Raw genomic sequence first — 23753 nt, 5'->3', positions numbered from 1 at the left:
TGGGGCATCAGGGACCGAACCCGGTCGGCCGCATGCAAAGCAAGTAGGTGTCCTCCCCACTGCACTGTCTCGCCGGTCCCTCCCTCTTGCTTCCTATTCTCAGTTCCTCAGAGATCTGAGAGGGGGAGGGGAAGAGTGTCTAGGGGCCCTTGTCGCGGGGGCACCCTGGATGGGGGGGAGGGGAGGGGCCTCACCCAGTCCCTTCAGGAACCTGTTGACGCCGCTGTGTTCGCCGCTGGGCAGCGTGTCCAGGTACTCCTGGGCACGGACCTCAAACAGACCTGCGAGGAGAGAACCGCAGCCGTGACGCCCTTCCCAACCTCCCCCCTGCCCCCACCCCTCTGTCCCTGCCTGCTGCCGGGGTGACTGGCTTTGGGAAGCGGGGCGCCAGCTCACGTGTGCCAGCAAACGCCATACGGCTCTGCAGTGCCTGGCAGGCGACCCTCTCCAGGGGCCAGGAGTCCCTTGGGGGTGGGGGGGGTGGACCGGCCACCTCTTGGGCCTGGCGCTGCCCTTGGCTTCCTACTCTCCAGGAGGTTTCTCCCCAGATCCCCAACGGAAGCTCAGAAGACTGCATGAACCCCAAGACTAACCTCTGTTCATGGGACCCCTGGGACTCAGCAACTAGCCAACCCCTGTCTGTCCCCTCAGCCCCCAACCATTAGAATGACCTGGACAGCAACAGCCTGGGCACAGGGGCTACGCCTAGGACCCGGGGACATGGGTCAGGACCCGGGGTGTGGGTCAGCTGCTCCTGGGCCCCCCTGGGCCGGCCTCTCTGCCTCACCCAGGCCTAACTCCCCCTGGAACTGCCCTTCCGGAACCTTCGAGTCCTTGTTCAGGCGCTGCAGGCTCGACCCCCAGGCTTCACGTGCCAGACCCGTGCACCCCTGCCGAGCACCTGTGCACATCACCTGGTTGGAGCCTTGGCACCCCCCAGTCCTGGTGACACCCCCTTTCTCCTCTGCTGTCCCCTCATCCCCAGGATTGTGCAGAAGTAGCAGAGGGTTCCAGGGGAAGGGGCAGAGAGAAGCCCAGGGAGAGTCCTCAGCCCAGAGACTCCCACAGTGGGGACCCCCTGGGAGACAGACGGGCAGGAGGCAGGACAGAGGCTTGGGAAAGGACAAAGGCTGAGCGGAGAGGGACGGGTCCCCGGAGGGCCCCCACCTTTGGCGTCCTGCCGGCGCAGCTCTCGCTCCTGGATGAAGCCCCGGAAGGTCTGGGTCTCCATGAAGACCTCCAGGAAGCGGCGCAGGCTCTTGGACGACACGGCCTTGCGGAAGGCGTCGCGCTGCAGGCTGCGCTCGTCACGTTCGCCCGGCGTCAGGAAGAGCGAGTAGTGGCCCACCACCTCCACGAAGAAGCGCACGAAGGCCTCGGATACCACCTCGTTCAAGGGGCTGCACTCGGGGCCTGGGCGGCGGGGAGGGGGGACAAACGTGTGAGGCGCGGGGGGTGGCCGCTGGCTTCGTGGAAGGGAGGTCTGGGCATCCTTCCAGTGTTAGTTTGGGGGCCACACCCAGCAATGTTCAAGGGCTTACTCCTGGCTCTGCGCCTGGTGGTGCTCAGGGGACCCTATGGGATGCCGGGGAATCGAATCCGGGTTTGGCTACATGCAGGGCAAAGGCCTCACCTGCTGTGCAATGGCTACAGCCAGCCCCGGCCTCCCCTCTGTAGGGTGACACTCCGGGGCCAGGCTGGGGAGATGGGAAAAGCCCTCGGAATTCACAATTGGGGTGAAATTCAAACCACGGGACCAGGCATCCAATTTCTCTCTCTCTCTCTCTCTTTCTCTCTCTCTCTCTCTTTCTCTTTTTCGGTCACACCCGGTGATGCTCGGGGGTTCCTCCTGGCTCTGCACTCAGGAATTACTCCTGGAGGTGCTCCGGGGACCATATGGGATGCTGGGAATTGAACCTGGGTCTCGGGGGACCATATGGGATGCTGGGAATCGAACCCAAGCCGGCCGCGTGCAAGACACACGCCCTACCCGCTGTGCTACCACTCCAGCCCCCACCAGTTTCTTTTCGTTGCCTCTCTGGTCCCTGTTGCTACTTACCTGGGTGTGGAGGGGGACACCCGGCCTTGACCCCTGTCCCAACCTCACACAGCGGAGGGGACCGAGCACTCACCATGCCGGCAGTCCGGGGCCCCTTCCTCCTGGTCACTGGCCAGGTCATTCCTCTGCTCCAGAATGTGCTCTAGGGCAACCTGAAGCTTCCGCGGCAGGATGGAGTCCTCATCGTCCATCTGCAAAGGGACAAGCAGGAGGCTGATGGGCCTGGTCTGTGGGGACCGGGCCAGTCCCGGCTTAGGAACAAACAGTAAAACCCCAGTCCCAGAAGGCTTAGGGCCAGAGCTGAGTGGGAAGACTGATTCCACGTGGCTTGACCTTGGCTTCTCCAGCTGAGCTACTAATCGATGCCAACCTCATGGTCAAGATGAAGGGCAGCAACCGACAAGGGGAGGAGAGACCATACAAGAGGGACAGCCGAGCTAGTGGGTGTGGGGGGGGGATGGACGGGGTTAAAACGCCAAACTGCCCATAACCCTCGAGGGATTCAGTGCAATTCCCATCACACTGCAAGGGCGTTTTTCACAGAAATAGGAAAAAGCTAACCCTCAGATTTTTGCAGAACCAAAGATCCCCAAACAGCCAAAGAAGTTCTGAGAAGGAAAAAGCTGAAGATATCACAATTCCTGATTTTTTTTTTGGGGGGGGTCACACCCGGTGATGCACAGGGGTTACTCCTGAATCACTCCTGGCGGTGCTCGGGGACCATACGGGATGCTGGGAATTGAACCCGTGTGCAAGGCAAATGCCCTACCCGCTGTGCTATCGCTCCAGCCCCACAATTCCTAATTTCAAACCTAATAATAATCAGAACAGTAAGGCGCTGGCTTAAACACAGACGCATAGAGACTCAGGGACAGAATTCAGAGTCCTGAGTATAACGCCTGTATATTTGGGGCATATGCATATGCACTTAGGGGAAAGTTAGGTCACACTTGGCAACACTCAGGAACTGGCTGCATGCAAGGCAAATGCCTTACCCCTGTGCTCTCTCTGGCCCTTGAAGTAGACAGCTGTCTTTAGGAAATAGGAGAGAAGAGAGAGGAGGAAGAGAGGAGAGTCCTGTAAAGGAAAGGAAGAGGATCACTCACCTAAGGCTGGGGTGTGGACAACCCCACAGTGAAGTGTCTCAACTAATGTCTGACAAGTGAATCAAGAATACTCAGTGTGGGAGGCCGGAGCGATGGTACAGCAGGTAGGGCACCTGCCTTGTATCTACCAAACTAGGTCTCACCCCTGGCACCACAAACGGTCCCCTGAGCACTGTCAGAGGTGATCCCTCAGAGTCAGGAATAAGTCCTGAGCACCACTGGTGTGGTCCCAAAACAAAGACAAAAAGCAAACAAAACAAAAAGAATCCTCAGTGTAGAAAGGGTAATTTCTTTAACAAATGGTGTTTGGACTGGGTCCCTACAGCGGATAGAGCATACCCACTGTGCTGGCTATCTCTGGCCCTAGGGTGTCATTCTTTTTTTTTTTTTTCCTTTTTGGGTCACACCCCGTATGTATAGGGTTTACTCCTGGCTCTGCACTCAGGAATTACTTCTGGTGGTGCTCGGGGGACCATATGGGATGCTGGGAATCAAACCCGGGTTGGCCACCTGCAAGGCAAATGCCCTCCCCGCTGTGATATTTGCTTCAGTCACTAGGGTGTCATTGTTGAGCACTGAGCCAGGAGTTGCTTGGCTGTCACCACGGTAAGTGGAGACTCTAAGGCGGACAGAGTTCAATCAGCGACATGAGCCAGCCGACGCTTAGTTATGAAACAAACCTGAGTTTTGCCCCACTGGGGCATCTGAGTGTGACCAGGTTCACACTGGGCCGCACTCTGATGAGTAGGCGAGCTGTTGGCGGGTGAGAGAGAGCAAATGGATCACCCACTTAGCGATATTTCCCGCTATTCCTGGGTTTATCAGGACAGAAGCCACTTGAGGGAAATCTGTATATAAGTTTGCATGCTGATTTCCCCCATCTCTGATTAGACCTTTGTGCCCAAACATTCTTTGTGTGGGGGGACCACACCCAGCGTTGCTCGGGCAGGGCTGATCCTTGGCTCTGTGCTCAGGGGTCACCCCTGGTGGGGCTCGAGGACCAAACTCAGGAAGGCTGAGTGCAATGCAAGTGCCCTACCTGTGCTTGCCTCTCCGGGCCATGATCGAGATTTTGTTGTTGCTTTGGGGCCAACCTCCTGATACTTAGGGCTGACTCCTGGCTCTGTGATCGTTGGCTCAGGGATCATTCTGGTGGGCTCAGGGGACCATATGGGGTGCCGGATGGTTGTCCAAGGCAAGTGCCCTCCCAGCCGAGCTATGCAGAGGCCCCTTGCTTGAGTATTCATAAGGAGCACGAGGAAGAGGATGAGTGTCTGTTGCTGTAACAGACACCAAGGTTCTCAGTGGTGCCAGAGGAAATCCATCCTCTGCCATCCTACCCTCGGCCCTGCCCCTGTCTTTTTCTTTTCTTTTTTTTTTTTTTTTGCTTTTTGGGTCACACCCGGCGATGCACAGGGGTTACTCCTGGCACTGCACTCAGGAATCACTCCTGGCGGTGCTCGGGGGACCATATGGAATGCTGGGAATCAAACCCGGGTCGGCCGCGTGCAAGGTAAACACCCTACCCGCTGGGCTATCACTCCAGCCCCCTGCCCCTGTCTTATCCTCAGTCCTGCCCTGGCAGAGGTGCTCCAAGCCAGCCTGCTCTGCCCCCCAAGCCCCCTAGGAGGCCCAAGGACAAAGAGGAGACACGGAGAGTGGTCTGGGAGGGGGCTCCGCTTTCCAGCTCACCTGTCGGAGGAACCGGTCGTTGACAAGATCCACCACCAGGACCTACGGGACACGGAGAAGGGCTGGTCACAGGGGAGGCCCATGGGCTCATGGCCAGCTCCACCTGGGGCCTGGAGAGGCAGCAGGTGGCACAGCCAGAGACGGTGTGGGACGGGGGTGGGGGTGGGGGGGCGCTCCAGCACCCAAGAGCCATGGGCCCCACCAGCTCCAGCTCCCGGATTGCGGGGAGGGAAAGACGCCATCCGCCCAGCCCCGGCTTCTCTGAGCTCCTGGACTGTCTGCTCGACTCCATCAGTCCATGTCAGGAGGGGACACACCCGGTGGGGGGTGTCCAAGGAACATGGGAAATGACAGGTGATAGGTTTCCATTAGCTGAGCTTCCGGAGAAGGCACCTGCCCCCACTTCTCCTGGGGGGGTGGGGCCCAGGGTCTTGGCCCCCAGGGGCCACAGGCCATGATAGAGAGGGGCAGGGGACCTGCCCTACCACCAGCTGGAAGCATCTGGGCCCTCACTTCCTGCAGAGATAGTCTTCCTTCTAGAACATTCTGGGGTGACCCCAGAGGGTGCCTGCCCACCAACCTTGTAGCTCAAGGGCCCAGACCTGCTGGTCCCAACTGGATGGAGTAGGACCAGGTGTCTGAGTGCCGCCTCCAGGGACTGAGGGGCATTTTTGGGGTGCAGAGCGGCTGGCGTCCCTCTTCAGGTTGTCCGTACCCGGGGACAGTGACCGTCGAGAAGGGGCCGGAGTGAAGTGCTGCAGAGGCCAAGGAGGCGGCCCAAGAGCCCTTGGGTGGGAAGTGGCCTCAGAGTGACCAGGGAAAGGCCTCAGAAAGGGCAGCCTGGGCCAGCCCTGGGGGCCACACCCAGCAGTGCTCAGGCTGACTCCTGGCTCTGTACTCAGGGATCGCTCCTGGTGGGCTCAGGGGACCCTAGTGGGCACCAGGATTGAACTCCAGGCTGGCCACACGCAAGGCCAGCACCCTGTCCGCTGCACTCTCTCTCTGACCCCTTCCAACTCTGTCGCCAGCCCAGATGCAAACCCCGGGTACTGCACCCCCCCCCCAGGTGCTGGGGGTGGGGAGGGGGCCGGTGTCTCACAGTGCTGTGACCACCACTGACCATCCCTGTCAGCGGACGTCCACAGCAGCAGGTCCATTTGGGGGCGGGGAGTGAATGCAGTCCCAGGGGAGAGTCCCATCCTCCTCCCTGCTGCCTGCAGAGCTGACCCACCCGCCTCCGCCCGAGGTGTGCAATGCCCACCACCCGCCTCCGTCCACAGGATGCAGTGCCTGCCAGCTCACCTGCAGAGCCGAGCTACCTGCCTCCACCCGTGGTGTGCATTGCCTGTCACCTGCCTCCACCCACAGTGTGCAGTACCCGCCACCCGTCTCCGCCCGCGGTGTGCAGTGCCCGCCCCACTCACCTCCTCCAGGGGCAGCTCCCGTAGCAGCGGCAGCGAGCTAGTGAGCAGCCCGATGAGGAAGGGGGTGGGTGAGCACACGATGTCGATCATGGCAGGGGGCAGTACCGGGATGTAGGTGTGTTGCCAGGCGAAGGGGTAGATGACAGCCACCATGGCGTGGCAGCACTTGGACAGTGTGCTGGGGACAGGAGAGAAGGGGGGGTTAGCTCAGCGCCCCCGCCTGCAGCATGCCTGCATAGGGGGGACTGGGGGGGGGGGGCGACAACCGGTTGTGCCAGACCCAGGAGCCGCTGAGAGGGACTCTGGGCACAGCTCAGGGGACTTAATGCTAAGTCCAAAGGGTCCCTGCATGGGGCTTGTGCCCCATCAGGCTGCGACAAAACCCATCACCCTGGAGGGAAAGCAGAGCAGGAAGGGCGCGGGTTTGATCCTGGCACTGACTATGGTCCCCGGAGCACTGCCAGGTGAGTCCTGAGCACAGAGCTGGGAATCAGCCCATCGTGCAGTTCCCCCTGCAGGAACAGTGACTGCGCTGCGCTCTGCTGAGTACTGAGCCCCCCATTCACCAGCACCCAGTTTTCACATGTTTTGACTTGTTTCTTGTTGTTTTTCACAGCTTTATTAACGGGAGGCGTGGGGGTGCTCTGAGGGCAGGCCTGAGGGGTAATACTCAGGCCCAGCAATTGATGTCATTCGGGCCAGGATGGGCCTGGGGCCACCAGGACAGTCCCCAGGGTGCTCAGCGGACCACGTGTGCCAGGCCTCAGACCCCGCATGCATGGCTGTGCTCCAGCCCTACTGTGGTACTATTCAGTGTGGTCACACACACACAACACACACACATACAAGCACACACACATACAAGCACACACAGATGCACGCACACACATGCATACACACACGTCTACATATGCACACACATACACATGCACCCACGCACACACACACATGCACACACGTATACACATGCAAACACACATACACATGCACACACGCATGCACACATACACACATACATACACGTATGCACATGCAAATATACGTACACATGCACACATGCACGCACCCACCCCTGGCTATGGGGCAACCAGAAATTGCTCACGGCTTCACAGAGGGCAGAACTGCCAGGCGCAAACACTGGCAGGGCTGCTGGGCTGGTGGTTGGCCCATGGGGAACCCCAGGGATTTGAACTCGTGACCGTGCACTGGTCAGCAGGCACTGTAAGCCCTGTGTGCAAGCCAGCAGCCTGCCCAGGTCGGACCGATTTTCCTCCCCTTCCTGGGCGAGGGTTCTGGGGCTGCTGAGCCTGCCCCAAGCAGCCCCTCACTCAGCTTCCACAGACACATGTGCAGTGGGGACACTGGCAGGGGAGGGCACCTGGGGCCCCCTGGAGTCCGGGCACCCCTGCAGAGCAATGCCTGGCGCCAGATGCCCAGGGCATCTCCTCTCAGCTTGCTCTGCCCAGGGGAGCGAGGAGGCAGCTGAGTTCAGGCCCGACCAACATGCCTGTGTTGGTTTCCATGACGCCACAGTTATGAGCTCACTGTCATCAAATTGCCTTGAGCCCACTTTAAAAAAAAATCACTGAGTTCTGGTTTACTTAAGAAGGAGAAGAGTGAAAACATACTGACTAGACTTTTTTGTTTTGTTGTTTTGGGTCACAGCCAGCGATGCCCAGGGCTTCCTTCTAGCTCTGCACTCAGCGATCACTCCGGGTGGTGCTCAGGAACCACATGGGATGCCAGGGATTAAACACACGTCTGCTGCGTGCAAGGCAAGTATCCTGCCTGCTGTACTATCGCTCCGGCCCCACGATTTTGTTCTTGTGTTCACATGATACCTTCCTTTTTAGATAAGAGTGAGCCCAAGCAGCTCAGTTAGAGTGGGCGAGGTCAGTGTGCCCACCAGCACGGAATCCCTAGACTTCTGTTCCCAGGCAGAGACATCTTTGTTGGATATTTAAGAACATAAGTGCTTCCAGAAAATCACTTATGGTTCCTGTTGGTATCCTTGGTCAAGATATCACTGAAGGGAGCTGGAGCGATAGTACATTGTAGGGTAGGGCACTGGCCTTGCACACGGCCAACCCAGGTTCAATTCCCAGCATCTCATATGGTCCCCGGAGCCCTGCCAGGAGCAATTCCTGAGTTCAGAGCCAGGAGCATCACTGGGTATGACACAAAAAAAGCAAAAAAATTTAAAAAAAAGGTATCACTGAATATATTGACATCACTTCATTGTACAATTTTTTTTTCCTTCTCCAGGACCTGGTCACACCTGAATGGTGCTCAGGGGTAACTCCTGGCTATGCTTAGGGGACCCTGTGGTGTCAGGGACTGAACCAGGGTGGGCTGCATGCAACGTTAACCCCTCTGTGCTCTCTTGAATGTCTTGTTAAATTCTCTAACTAAATGATAAAATACTTCCTCAATCAGGCAGCAGCTGGTCTTCCAAGTAGAAACCTAATATGGTGGATTTTAGGAAACTTCTGTGCTCCTGAGTGGCCGGAATACAAAGGTGGCTATTCACACACCACAGCTGAGAGCAGATACAGATGAATAGAGCTGTGTCTCCTGCAGGTTTTATTCCACTGGGATTTTGTGGCCCATTAGGGGTTCTGCAATAATTTTAGTGATTTGTGATTAGCACACAAAGTAGCAAAAGGGATAGAAACACATGCTACATTTTTTGCAACGGTGATCACTGGGTGGCTGCATGGACTTGGATTGGGTTTGAATGTGCAAAATTTCTCTCCTTGCAGGTGGCACCCACCGGAAAGGGTTGGAAGCCAATGGTTTGGACCAGAGAATAAGTTGTCTGGTCCAGACAAGATGCTATTGTATGGAGCCAGGAGATGCCGGTGTACGGAGCCAGGATGAGTCAGCTCTGAGAGATGTTCCATATTACTTGTTTCAATTTTGTGATGTTGGCTTTCATTTCTAAGACAAGAGGGAGTTAGTCTCTTGAGGGAATCTAGGATGGAGATCTCTGAACGGTGCCCCTTCTGGGAACCCATGTTGGGTGCACTTGTAATAAGTTCCTATGTATTACCTGCAGAGCAGGTGGTCGATGTCGCCAGCTCCAGGCATCAGTAGCCAGAGACTTAAGCCCATTCACGAAAGGAGAAGGCCAGTGCAGAGCTCATGATTAAATCAAGTCCTTCAAGATTTCAGAGTTGTGGGCATAAGCCTCCTTGACTCCAAGGAAGTTAGAGAATCACAGAACCTTTAGACCTCGGACATGTCTTAGAAAGAAAGAGTTGCGGGGTCAGAGAGATAACACGGTGCTTGCCTTGTATGTGGCCCACCTAGGTTTGATCTCCTGCACTGCCTATGGCCCATGAGCCCCTCCAGCAGTGACCCCTAGGAGCAGTGCCAGGAGTAAGCCCTGAATAGGTGTGGCCAAAACATGAAACAAAAAGAAATAACGAGCCTTTATAGTTGAGGGGGGCTGGAGCGATAGCACAGCGGTAGGGCGTTTGCCTTGCATGCAGCCAACATGGCCGACCCGAGTTCTATTCCTCCTCCCCTCTCCGAGACCCCGGCAAGCTACTGAGAGTATCTCGCCCGCACGGCAAAGCCTGGCAAGCTCCCCGTGACGTATTCAATATGCCAAACACAGTAACAAGTGTCACAATGGAGATGTTACTGGGCCCGCTCGAGCAAATCGATGAACAACGGGAAGACCGTGACCGTAATAGTTGAGGGGACAGAGTGATAGAACAGGGGTTAAGGCCGTTTGCCTTATGTGCCACCTACCCAGCTATGATCCCAGGTGGCACACACAGTCCCCCAAGCACCGGGAGTGATCCCTGAGCCCAGAGCCAGGCATAGGCCCTGAACACCACTGGGTGTGGCCCCAAAACGAACCAAAAAAAGGCCCCCAAGGAGCACAGAGTAGGATGAGGGTGGAAAGTTCCTTCTGGATGAGCCGTGACTGTTGTCACAGCTGTGTCTCAGAGCCCCTGCCCCATTAACAATAGCCAGGGTCCCACCACTGGCCTATGGTCTTAATGGAACACAAAGACACACAGTCCGGGGTGGGGGGAGTGCTGGAGGGATAGCACAGTGGGTAGGGTGTTTGCCTTGCATGTGCCCAACCTGGGTTTGAGTCTCAGCATCCCATATGGCCCCCTGAGCTCCGCCAGGAGTAATTCCCGAACGCAGAGTCAGGAGTAAGCCCTGAGCATCACCGGGTGTGACCCAAAAAGTAAAAAAAAAAAAAAAAAAAAAAGACACACAGTCGGTTTTGTGGCTATTGGGGGCAGTTCACACACCCCCTGAAATTTTGTCCGTGGGAGAGTTTAGACTTTTCTGCTGGGCTCTTGTCAAGAAGTTTAAGCCAAAACCTGGGGACTCGAAATGATTCAACGTTCAACGAAGAAATAGAATGTTTATGATGCGGGAAATGGAAGAAAGGGGGCCTGGGGAAATATTTGGCAGGGTTGCCATGACGACCAAACGAGCCACCACAACACCATTCTTTCTTTCCTGTCTAACCGCGGATTGACACAGCCTTGGGACACTCCATGTCCCCCCCACCAAAGATGAAACGAAGCAGGAATGTTAGTCTCAAGCTGACGGGCTCTTGGCACCACTTGAACCCCGTTACAGCTCCTGCACTCTCTGCCCGACTCCCCGCCACTTCCTCCCATAGCAGCAGGGCCCGTGACGCAGCATCAATAAAGCGTGTGTTGGGGGGCGGGGGCCGCGGTGACCCCAGACCCAAAGCCAGCTCCTGAGCACCCGGGAGGTGATGGGGTGGCTCCCTGTGGGGGTGGCTCATCCGGTTCTCAGGCTCTGGCGAAGATGAGACTAGAGACGGAAATGGGTCCCCCGAGATGCGCTTCCACCTCTGCTGGACTGGGCAGGCGGCAGAGCGGGCAGCGCCACTGACTCTGCGGATGGGGAATCAGACTGAGGCCCGGGCCACACCTGGATGTGCGCCTGGCAGTGCTCACAGGAGGCCGTCGTGTGGCCAGGGACCAAGCCTGGGTGGGCTGCATGCAAGGTAAGCATATTGCCTCCTGGTGCCATCTCTCCAGCCCCGCATGCGAAGCTGCTTGGTTTTGCTTTCAGGTGCTGGGGACCTAATCTGGGGGTGCCCGGTGCCCTTTAGGTTTCCCTCCTGGTCCAGAACAGTGAGAGTAGCCCGAAGCCACACACACACACACACACACACACACACACACACCCCTGGTCCAGAACAGTGAGAGCGAAGTTAGCCAGCGGGCCCTCAGGCCTTCTCCTACCTGCCCCAAGAGCTGGCCCTAGGCCACACACACACACACACACACACACACACACACACACACACATACACACACACACACCCCTGGTCCAGAACAGTGAGAGAGAAGTTAGCCAGTGGGCCCTCAGGCCTTCTCCTACCTGCCCCAAGAGCTGGCCCTAGGCCACACACACACACACACACACACACACACACACACACCCCTGGTCCAGAACAGTGAGAGCGAAGTTAGCCAGCGGGCCCTCAGGCCTTCTCCTACCTGCCCCAAGAGCTGGCCCTAGGCCACACACACACACACACACACACACACACACACATACACACACACCCCTGGTCCAGAACAGTGAGAGCGAAGTTAGCCAGTGGGCCCACAGGCCTTCTCCTACCTGCCCCAAGAGCTGGCCCTAGGACACACACACACACACACACACACACACACACACACACACACACACACACACACACCCCTCCACCAAGGCCTGCTCTGGCCACCAGGAGAGCACTAGCAGAGGGAGCTGCTGAGAATAGGCCTTGGGCCCGGTGCTCCTGCCTGCTCACACCTGGCTGCCTGCTGACTGAGTGTGGACGGGAGGTGCCTGTCCTTGGTCTTTTCTTATGGCGGTGTCAGAGATCTGTCCAGGGATGTCCCAGAAGGGGCCAGGTCCCATTTGTCCTTCCCAGCAGCATCCCTGCTCCGGGCCCTGCACCTCTGAGAGTTCCCTCTGCTGTCCTTGGATAACCTCTAGTCTCGGCCAAGCTCTCCTTTCTTATTTATTTATTTATTTATTTATTTGCTTTTTGGGTCACTCCCAGCGATGCACAGAGGTTACTCCTGGCTCTGCACTCAGGAATTACCCCTGGCGGTGCTCAGGGGACCATATGGGATGCTGGGAATCGAACCCGGGTCGGCCGCGTGCAAGGCAAACGCCCTACCTATTCTGCTATCACTCCAGCCCCCGACTTTTTTGATTTTTGGACCACACCCGGAGATGCTCAGGGGTTCCTCTTGACTCTGCACTCAGGAATTACTCCTGGCGGTGCTCGGAGACCATAAGGAATGGCAGGGATGGAGCCTGGGGCGGCCGTGTACAAGGCAAACGCCCAGCCTGCTGTCCTATTGCTCCACACCCAGCTCCCCTTTCTTTCTGCTCCCCTTTTCCTTCCTTTTTTTTTTTTTTTTTTGCTTTCTGGGTCACACCCGGCGATGCACAGGGGTTACTCCTGCCTCCGCACTCAGGAATTACTCTTGGCATTGCTCGGGGGACCATATGGGATGCTGGGAATCGAACCCGGGTCGGCCACGTGCAAGGCAAATGCCCTATCTGCTCTGCTATCGCTCCAGCCCCAACCCCTTTTCCTTTCAAGGTGCTTAGACAAGAGGGTCAGGGAGTCCCAAGATAGAAGTCCTGGGTTGACCCACAGCCCCGCCCGGCCAGGCACTCGACCTGCAGGTGACCAGCCCCAGTCTGGCACCACATTTGGCTCCCAGAGCATAGCCAGGGCTCACGCCTGGGCACAGAGTCAGGAATAGCCCCTAAGCCACGCTGGGTGTGGCCCCCAAACAGAAACCAATTCTAAACCCCAACCAACCAAACCAAAGCAAACAGGTTTCGAGGGGGCTGCTGAGTGCTAGTTCTCTAAAATGCTGTTTGGGGTCCTCGGCCTTCTGGCATGGGGTTTGGGGCCTCCTGACTTCCAGGTCGCCACTTCCAGCTCTGTTCCCCTGTCCTGTTCACGGCTCTGCAGTGCCCTCCCCCCCAGCTGGCTACCTGAGCCTGTCGGCGATGAAGATGACCCTCCGCTCCAGGAGCAGCGAGGCGAAGACGCAGAGCAGGTGGCGGACGCTGAGGGAGGAGAAGAGGGACTCGAAGTCCACGTGCTCCAGCCGGGAGTCCAGGGGCCGGCACAGCTCGATCACCTGCGGGCCCGGGAGCAGTGAGGTGGGGTACCAGCCCCTCATCCAGGCCCTTGGTAGGTGAGAGGGGAGAGGAAAGGGAACCGAGAGGCTCCGGGGACAGAAAGGAGCGGGCAGAGGGCTGGAGTGATAGCACAGCGGGTAGGGCGTTTGCCTTGCAAGCGGCCAACCTGACTGACCCGAGTTCGATTCCTCCACCCCTCTCGGAGAGCCCAGCAAGCTACCGAGAGTATCCCGCCCACACGGCAAAGCCTGGCAAGCTCCCCATGACGTATTGGATATGCCAAACACAGTAACAACCAAGTCTCACAATGGAGACGTTACTGGGCCCGCTCGAGCAAATCGATGAACAACAGGACAGTGAGGGTGATTGTCTGAGATGTTTTTATCCTTCCTTCCTCCCTTTCATCTTTCATTCCTTTATAATCGAAACCCAAGCACAAACATTTGTACGTCTACAACTGTTGCTCATGGTGTTTCACTAATAAAAATAAATAAATAAATAAATAAAAGGAGCAGGCAGGACTGGCTGGGGGACACGGGGACACTGTGCTTTGCACGCAGCCCGGCTGGGGTGTGAGAGGGCACTGAAGTGGCAGCCCGGTCCACATGGCCAGGAGCGCTCCTTGGCGCGGGCGACTCTGCCCAGGGGCACCTGGAGTAGGGGACACAGTCCGGGCCTTGGAGTGACACAGGACAGGGCCTCTGCCTCTGCCTCCTGCCTCGCCCGCTACTCCTCAGTACTCGAGGGAACGTTCTTGAATCTACCCACCTGACTGCTCGGGTGCACGGGTCTGCCTTGACACTTTCCCTTGCGTGCGTATGTGCACGCGTGTGTGTCTGTGCGTACGTACCCGTATATGTGTGGGCGTGCGTGTATGTATGCCTGTGTGTGCATATGTGCACACGTGTGCGTGTGCCTGCGTGTGCATGTGTGTGCCTGCATACGGGCACGTGTGTGCGTGTACATGCTTGTGTGTGTGTGCCTGCATATGTGCGCGCAGGCATGTGTGTACTGCCAGGGATGGAATCACGAGGCGTACAGAGCCAGACTCCCTCTCCTCAGCCCCACGTTCCTCTCTCTGAGTCTCCATCAGTATCTGGATGAACTCACAGGGGCTTCACGCTCAGGCCCTGTGGCTTACCTATGTGCTGGGGCTCTCTCAGGCACTGCCCAGGGCCAGTGAGGTTTAGGACTGCCCTGCATCAGCCGCTGCCTCCACTCACCTGCAGCCCCCCTCAGTGTCCCACAGAGCCGCTTGCCCCTTAGAAGGCAGCGTGGGTTGCACCTGATGGCCCCAGAGCCACTGGAGGGGACAGGAAACACATTCCTTGAGCGGAAGCGCAGTACAGCGGGAAGGGTGCTTGCCTCACTCATGGCTGACCCAGGTACGATCCCAGGAACATCCTTTGGTCCCCCAAGCCCCATCAGGAGTCATCCTGAGCCCTGAACTCTGCCTTATGTGTGCCCCCCCCCACACACACACCCTCCTCCCGAAGAAAGAAACACTTTCCTTCTTCTGACTCCACCCACCCGCCTGGCCAGGAAAGGGGATGCTTCCCAGTCCCGGATGAAGCCCTGGCATCTTTTCTGTCCTAAAAAGAACCTGTTTCACCTGACAGGGAGAAACAATACACACCAGCCATGAAAGTAGGTTCAGACATAGCGGAAGAAGGTTCTGGGGTGGCGGAGAAGCCGAGAGAGCCCAGTGCTGGCCCTGACTGTCCAGGTCAGCCACAGGCCACGCAGTAGAGGGGAGCCAGGGCCCAGGTCTGGTGCTGGATCCTGGGTGGGCTACACTGGGCTTAGAGGGCATTTCTGAGGTCTGAGGAAGGGACATCATGGGGTGAGGACCCACGGGGAGTCAGTCCGCAGGACGCCGGGATGCAGTCGAGGGGTTCCCCCAAGTCCTGTCTTGGAGAAACAGGCCGGGGCTCACCTCATTCCCAGAACCGGGGAGGAAGTTCTTGACCACGATGGTCTTGCCCAGGGCTGGGAACGGGGCTTCCACAACGCTCCTCATGAGGGGCTGCACCAGCGCGGGAGAGATGCCTCGTCGCTTCTCCACCTCATCCAGGATCTGCAGGGAGGAGCAGAGAAGCAGCAATGGGGAAGGCGGCGTCTCCGCTGGGAGCAGCCTGGGGAAGCCACGCTGCCCGCAGTGGATGCCCTCTCGCCCACTCCCTCTGCCCTGTGCTCTGCAGTTCCTGGTTTCCCTGTGAGGTAGGCAGGTAGACAGGGAAAGGCCCTCGGCAATAAAACTTAGGTCAATAGAACTTCTGGGAGGAAAATCCTAAGACCCTGCTGGGTCTGGCAGTGGGATTTATGGGACTGATCATGCATGCAAGCACGTTCTCAGTGGGAACAACTGGGCCGCAGTGGGACTCTGGGGTTGGTGGTAAAAAAAGAAAAACAAACAGGGGGCTGGAGCAATAGCACAGCGGGTAGGGCGTTTGCCTTGCATCCGGCTGATCTGGGTTCAACTCTCAGCATCCCATATGGTCCCCTGAGCACCGCCAGGGGTAATTCCTGAGTGCATGAGCCAGGAGTAAACCCTGTGTATCGTGGGGTGTGACCCAAAAAGTAAGTAAAGTAAAAGTAAGTAAAGGCCCTCCCACTGATCATCAATTTGCTCGAGTGGGCCCAGTAACGTCTCCATTGGAGACTTTGTTGTTACTGTGTCTGGCATATCGAATACTCTCGGTAGCTTGCTGGGCTCTCCGAGAGGGGCGGAGGAATCGAACTCGGGTTGGCCATGTTGGCTGCGTGCAAGGCAGACGCCCTACCCGCTGTGCTATCGCTCCAGCCCTACCCAAAAAAGCAAAAAAAAAAAAAGAAAAGAAAACAAACAGGTATTGTAATGGTTTGGTGCTCTCTGAGGGCCAGTAAAATATGACTGGGTGTGAAGGTTCATGTGTGACCTTCTCTGGGGGACTCCCAGCCAGGAGGTGCAAACCCAAACCAGGAGACCATTTACATCCATTTTTCTTTTTTCTTTTTTTTTGGTTTTTGGGTCACACCCAGCAATGCACAGGAGTTACTCCTGGTTCATGCACTCAGGAATTACTCCTGGCGGTGCTCAGGGGACCATATGGGATGCTGGGAATCGAACCTAGGTCAGCTGCATGCAAGACAAACGCCCTACCCGCTGTGCTATTGCTCCAGCCCCCACTTACATCCATTTCAATGGCGAGAATGGAAAGACAGCCAGCTAGGAATGTGGGTGCTGTCTGACACCACTGGTGGGAATGTAAAATTATGAAGCGTCTTGGAGAAAACCCTCAAATTATTTTGTTTGGTTGGTTTTGGTTTTGGACCACACCTCGCAGCGCTCACGGCTTACTCCTATGGGATCACTCCAAGAGGGGAGGGGGACTCAGGGAACCATATGGGGTGCTGGGGCTCCATCCTGGAATGGCTACATGCAAGGAGAATGCCTTACACCTGCTATACTATCTCTCTGGACCTTCCTCAAGCTGTTTCGGTGAATCTGAGGCAATTCCTCAAAAGGTTAAAGGCAGATAACCACAAGATACTCTTTTTTTTTTGTTTGTTTGTTTCATTTTTTTTATTACAGTTGTAGATTTACAATTATTTGTGCTTGGGTTTCGATTATACAATGATCAGATACCCATCCCTCCACCAGTGCCCATTTTCCACCACCATGGATAACATCCCCCCACCCCCATCCCCCCATCCCCCCGCCTCTGTGGCAGTGCAATCCCCTGTGTTCTCTCTCTCCTTTTCCACAAGATACTCTTAAGATAATAACCCATGCTATTACCTAAATAAAAACTCGTGTGCATTTGGGGCTGGAGCGACAGTACAGCAGGGAGGGCGTTTGCCTTGCACGCAGCCAACCCAGGTTCAATCTCTGGCATCCCATGGTCCCAGAGCACTGCCAGGAGTAACTCCTGAGTGCAGAGCCAGGGATAACCCCTGAGCAACACAGGTTATGAACCAAAAATTAAACCAAAACGTGTCATAGCAGTGTTGGTGATAATCGCCCTGAGGTGCACACACCTACCTGCCAGCTGTTAGCAAAATGTGATGAGTATGTAAGGAAAATAGTTTAGTCATGAAGGAAATCAATGAGCACATGCTAAACTGTGCATGGACTCTGAGGTCACCGAGGGAAGGAAGGAGGTCACGGACAGGGCTATGCTCTCCTTGGATCAGCCCAGTATAGATAGTCTCTGAGAAGAAAGCAGGGCAAAGGGTTTTCAGGACCCGGGAGTACTCCTGAGCACTGCGGGGCTTCTAGTTGGGGCAGTGAAAATACCCTAAAACTCGTGATGGTGATTGGACAACTCTGCGTCTACGCCCACAGCCAGGGTTTTAGATTGTATATGGCTGGACTGTATGGTCCTGGGTTTTATCTCACTAAATCTGTACATTAGAAGTCAGGAGCGGTGGTGGGGTAGGGGGGGCGCAGAGGGATACTGCAGCAGGAAAGACATTTGCTTTGCACTTGGTCAACCTGGATTTGATCCCCGGAAACACAGATGGTCCCCTGAGGACTGCCAAGAGTGATCCCTGAGCGTAGAGTCATAGTAAGCCCTCAGCACTGCTGGGTGTGCACCACACACACACACACACACACACACACACACACACACACACGTGGCTTGGCTGGAGAGATGGCCCAGTGGACCGGAGCTCGTGCTCTGCAGACAGGAGGCCGGGGTTCCGTCCCCAGCACAGCATCACCTTGAGTCTGGCTGGGGCCAGCCCTGAGTGCAGAGTCACCCCTGGACACCACAGCTGTGGCCTAAAAACAACAATCAACCCATCGCCCTGGTCCCTCAAACAAAAATATTAAAATATAACATCCCGGGGCTGGAGTGATAGCACAGCGGTAGGGCGTTAGCCTTGCACGTGGCCAACCCGGGTTTGATTCCCAGCAACCCATATGGTCCCCCGAACACCGCCAGGAGTGGTTCCTGAGTGCAGAGCCAGGAGTAACCCCTGTGTGTTGCCGGGTGTGACCCAAAAAGCAAAAATAATAATAATAACAATAATAAAATAAAATACAACATCCCCCCCTGAATTAAAATGCAAGTCAAAGGGTTTATTTTTTCAAGTAATTCATCCAGTCTATTTTTTATTTGGGGGGAGAACCAGTAAGTTGCGCAATTTAAAATACTTTGCGGGACTGGAGCAATAGCACAGCGGGTAGGATGTTTGCCTTGCATGTGGCCGACCCGGGTTTGATTCCCAGCATCCCTTAAGGTCCCCCAAGCACCACCAGGAGTAATTCCTGAGTGCAGAGCTAGGAGTAACCCCTGAGCATCACTGGGTGTGACCCCCCCCAAAAAGCAATATAAATAAATAAATAATAATAAAAATAAAATAAAATACTTTGCATGCCAGAGCCCGCAGTGGTTCTGAGAGCACGGGGAAAGGGGGTGTCTGGGCTCACCCCACCCTCCACATTCGCTTTCCTGGAGTCTGCGTGCTCACCTTGGAGAAGAGGCTGAAGCAGCCCAGGCGGCTGACGATGCAGTAAACTTCAGGGAGGCGCTTGCCTTTGCCGCCAGGCTGTTTGGAAGGAAACACGAGGTGAGCAATCGCATTAGCAGAAAAGCTTCCTGAAGGTCTCTGTGTGGCCACCCCGTGCCTGGTGCTCCCCTGCACCCTGACCTTACAAACCCACTCAGGCGGGGAGTCCAATGCCCCACGGACAGAGGCAGAACACTTCCAGTCACAGGACATCAACGCGTTTGGTTCTTCTGATGGGACCAAAGCAAGGGAAGTGTGGTGTGTGCAGCAGGGGCTCGATATGGCCTTTGAATCAAGAAGGAAGGTGGCTGAGGTCACTGAGTTCTCTAAGACTGGGAGGCCACACACTCATTATAATAACTCCAAGTGAGAGCGCAGATGCTGCCCGAGCCCATGTATTGCTTGCGCCCACGTGGCCGTGCACATGTGGTGCCTGAGCACATGTGTCGCCTGCATCTCCCCTCTTGAGATGTGGACTTTCGTGCTTTCCTGTCTAATGCTGGGATGTGTGTAGGGGCTCTCTCCGCCCTTAGAGAAGCCCGCATTCTCTTTTGAGTGCATTACTCTCCACTCTCTCGCTCTCCTTCCCTTCAAAACCTCCAAATAAAAACTGTAATTTAAAAAAAATTCCAAGTGAGAGATCACTTCTGAAACTCCTTTTTTCAGTAACTCACTTTTAAGTTCACTGCGTGTCACTGCGGTGGGGAAAGTGAGACTTCTTTCAAACCCCTCCATTCTTCAAAGTCTCAACCGAAATGACCCACTGTCTCAGTGACTCTTCATCCTTATTTATTTTTTGTTTTTTGGGTCACACCCAGCGATGCACAGGGGTTACTCCTGGCTCTGCACTCAGGAGTTACTCCTAGCAGTGCTCAGGGACCATATGGGATCCTGGGAATCGAACCTGGGTCGGCCACGTGCAAGGCAAACGCCCTACCCGCTGTGCTATCACTCCAGCCCCTTCATCCTCTTTTAAATTCACCGATTAATTCAGCATCTACCATGTCCTGTTCTGTGCCTGTGTGTGGAATCCCTCCGGCCAGTGTTTGAGACCAGGATGCTCTGAGTGGGATATGGTCTGTCGCTACTAGAGGTGTTGCAAAGAAGGGACTTAGGAAGCTGAGCCGCAAGAGTGTCACTGTGGTCACTTTGGGGAATATGTTCCTGGCTTGGATAGGTGATTTTCGGACAGGGACTCGCTCGCCCACCATTAGAGGTCACTGCGAATGGTTTTGTATACTGGGGCCTGTGCCCTGGGTTTGTCAGAAGTTCAAGGCTGCAGGACATGAAGGGAGAGTACATGGTGGGTGCTTCCTCATTTCTTTTTTTTTTAAAAAAGTGAATCACTGTGAGTTCAAGCATTACAAAGCTGCACATGATTGGGTTTCAGTCATACGATGTGCCAACGCCCATCTGTCCACCCGTGTAATTTCCCAGCACCAATGTCCCCAGTCTCTGTCCCCCACCCCCACCCCAACTCCATGGCGGGTGTTTTCTTTTCCGAAGGAGACAGTGGGGTTATTCCCTCCAGCCTTCCCTTATGGTTATCACTCCCGATTAACCTGCTCCTTCCCTTGACCCCTCTGTGGCCGTGGCGAGCAGGGTGGGCAGCCCGGCTGGCCGTGCAAGGGGCGTGGTGTACTCACCAGCAGTCTCCGGCAGTACCCGAACCGTCTGCTCCCATCCTCGCCGGTCAAGACAAATGAGAAGGTTTCACTGCGGCAGGGAAAGTGAGACGTGTCAGAGCAACGCAGAAGTGCGGGACCCTGGCTGCTCTCACCCAGCAGCCTCGGCCGGCCCGGTGTTGGGACCCTGACAACCCCCAGTCTACACTGGGGAGGGGTATCTCTGAAGTTACTGTGTCCAAGGGAGGAGTGAGAAACTACCTCCTCCTTGAAGCACGGAATGCACCATTGATGGGCATGTATTTGGGAGCTGCCTCTGTAGTGGGGGGTCGGGGGGCACTTCCTGTGCCCGTCGCTGCTGGGGCCCCCCTAGGGTGCGTGGCTTGGACTGTCCTCGACACGTGGACGTGACACTGCAGTTCGTGTCAATAAAACCACATTCGAGTGTGAGCCACTTGTGGTACACACTGGCATCAAAGTATCCAAGATGGCTGGGCTAAATTCAGAGAATAACATGTCCCCCAAACTGGGAGAGGACCCAGTCCGCTGGGCTGTCCGGGCTTAAACCTGCGTGATGGGAACAGTGGACGTGCACCCTAATCTGAGAAGCGGCTGGACAGGCTACTGAAGTTTCTGGGGCATCATGTCAGACCAGGGGTGGGCAATGTTCCTCACTTTTCCTTGACTGTGTTTTTTTGTTTGTTTTTTCTTTTTGGGTCATACTTGGCAATGCTCAGGGTTACTCCTGGTTCTGCACTCAGGAATTATTCCTGGTGGTGCTCAGGGAAACATATTGGGTGCCGGGGATCAAACTCTGGTCAGCAGCATGCAAGGCAAATGCCCTACATGCTGTACTACGGCTTTGGCCCATTTTTCCTTGACTCTGGATTACCGCCCTGCCCTGAGGAAGGCTCTGGAAGCAGAAACACCCCAGGCTGCTAGGGGAACTGATTCTCCAGGGAAGCCTGAAACCCACCAGCAGAGGCCAACACTCAGGGACTATTCCTGGCTCTGCACTCAGGAATTACTCCTGGGAGTGTGCTGGGGACCACATGGGATGCCGGGGATCTGACCTGGGTCGACCACGTACAAGGCAAGTGACTTCCCTGCTGCACCATCTCTGCGGCCCCGGGTGAGTCTGGGGTCTGCCAACTCCTCCCGCATCTTTAATTCCTGGGAAAGAGGAGCCCAGACCTGGTGAACTGCTCGACGGGGGCCCAGTCCTTGGCGTCGGGGAAGCAGAACTGCGGGATGGCCTTCAGCTGGTCCTCGGCCTCTTTCAGGAACTTGAACGACCTTTCCAACTGCAGGGAGAAGGGTTAGAAAAGGTTCCGGAACAAGCCCCAAGACAAGAGAGTGAGGGGGATGCTTGGCAAGATGCCAGGTCCCCCTTGTCCGCTGTGACAGGCCCTTCATCGTCCTCCCTTTGAAGTTCCCCATTCAGTCTGGGAGGCGGGGCTTCCTTTCCTGGGGTTCCCAGTGACAGTCTTGGCTTTGCTTTGATCTGGAGGTGCCGAGAAGGTCTCACACACGCAGGACAATCAGCTCTCCCGCTAAGTCACATCCCTTGCCCCCAAACAGACTTCTTCCTCATGGGTGCAGGAGGGCCAGGCCGCCGGGCTCTGTGCTCAGGGATCACTTCTGCTGATGCAAGGTTGGAGTCCTCCCGGCCGTAACTTCTCTCCTGCCCCCAAAGCTGTAACTGGCTGTGATCAAGGTTGTTTCTGCATTTTGTTTTTTTGAGGGAGCAAAGGACTTACTCCCAGAGGGCTCAAGGCACCATAATGAGATGCCAGGGAATGAACACGGGCCGGCAGCATGCAAGGCAAACACCCTACCCACCGTGCAGTGGCGTCAGCCTGCATCAATTCACTGTAAAAGCCACTGTACCTGCCCGGCCCCCACCAGTCCAACAGGGTAAACTCTGGAGGGAAAATAGGGGCTTTCGAGACCCCCACCATCTGGGCGAGAACCAGTGGACTCAAGAAGGAAATTTTACAGAAACTCTTCCAAAGAGGAGACTCATGGATCTGCATGATCACACCTCAACTCTGACCTCTGAACCTCTCAGCCCCCCAGCTAGGCAAACGCTTCTTAGAGCACATATGTAACTACATTCGGAGAGTCTGACCATCTGCATTGATTTTGGTTTGGGACCACAGTCTGTGCTGTTCCAAGGTCGTTCCCGATGTGCCTAGGACCGAGGGGTGCCAGGCCTGGAATAGGGGCGTCTCCCATGCACAGGTTTTGCTCCTCTGTCTCTCCAGCTGCAGCCTCTTATGGTAAGTGATTTGTCCTTGATCACACAGCAAGTGTGGGAACCGGTTAGGAAAGCGAATGACCTGGAGGTCCTCACCAGTGACCAACCCCTAGCTCTGTGCTCTGGAGTCGTTTGTGAAAGTGCTCAGGGGACCATATGGCAGCAGGGACTGGAAGTTCGCATGCTCTCTCTCAGTTCACTGAGTTATCTCTCTGACCCTGCAACAACTCCCCAAATCCTGGTACAACCTAGCTCTCTGACCCATCATTCCCTGACCCCCTCCCCGCAAAAAAAGATAACTGTGTGCTTTCAAGGATGTTAATGGCTCAGACAGGTGATCTTTCACATGTGAAGCTCGGTGAAAGTGACTTGTGGAGTGAGTGGGGAGTAAGAGCTAGAAAGGAGGCTGGAGACATTGTGAGGGGGGGATTTGCCTTGCAAGCAGCAGACCCGGGTTCAGGACCCCTGGCATCCCAGAGGGTCCTCTGAGCACTGCCAGGAGTGAGTCCTGAATGCAGAGTCAGTGCAGACCAGAAACAAAAACAAAAACAACCAAAAGAGCTAGAAAGGAGAAAGAAGAAAGTTCCCTCTGAGACTGTGTGTGTGTGTGTGTGTGTGTGTGTGAGAGAGAGAGAGAGAGAGAGAGACAGAGAGAGAGAGAGAGAGAGAGACAGACAGACAGACAGAGAGAGACAGACAGATGGACTGAGACAGAGAGAGGGGCCAGGAGGCAGGAAACAGCCTGATGCAAAGCAGCACCGTCAGCAACAGTGGAGAGCTGGAAGCTGCTTTGGTGGGCTGGCGGCACCCCCAGGACAGAGCGCTGGGACCACCAACAGGCTGCTTCAGAATTCGCAGCAAATATCTGTATATAATGACAGGCTTATACAGCATGGGCACGAGGCTGGAGCGACAGAA

At 55.8% G+C, this 23753-nt stretch overlaps 1 protein-coding gene across 2 annotated transcripts in view; it reads right to left on the bottom strand.

The window, feature by feature from the left end:
• DENND2A (DENN domain containing 2A) overlaps positions 1–23753 on the bottom strand; it is an 87626-nt gene that overhangs the window by 775 nt on the left and 63098 nt on the right. The window contains exons 9-18 of one of the 2 annotated variants that reach the window (XM_056124083.1): positions 21770–21879; positions 20597–20666; positions 18912–18989; positions 15388–15528; positions 13302–13450; positions 6282–6459; positions 4858–4899; positions 2133–2250; positions 1168–1413; positions 195–281 (exon numbers count right to left, since the gene is read on the bottom strand). In XM_056124083.1, the coding sequence (XP_055980058.1) occupies positions 195–281; positions 1168–1413; positions 2133–2250; positions 4858–4899; positions 6282–6459; positions 13302–13450; positions 15388–15528; positions 18912–18989; positions 20597–20666; positions 21770–21879 (1219 nt within the window). Of the gene's footprint in view, positions 1–194; positions 282–1167; positions 1414–2132; positions 2251–3054; positions 3137–4857; positions 4900–6281; positions 6460–13301; positions 13451–15387; positions 15529–18911; positions 18990–20596; positions 20667–21769; positions 21880–23753 lie in introns of those variants that run through there. The other variant, XR_008793835.1, reaches the window with a different exon arrangement.

The sequence above is a fragment of the Sorex fumeus genome, unplaced genomic scaffold (assembly GCF_029834395.1).
Source record: "Sorex fumeus unplaced genomic scaffold, SorFum_2.1 ptg000048l, whole genome shotgun sequence".
In the NCBI taxonomy this organism is placed as follows: Eukaryota; Metazoa; Chordata; class Mammalia; order Eulipotyphla; family Soricidae; genus Sorex; species Sorex fumeus.
This window is presented reverse-complemented; position numbering and strand designations above follow the sequence as displayed.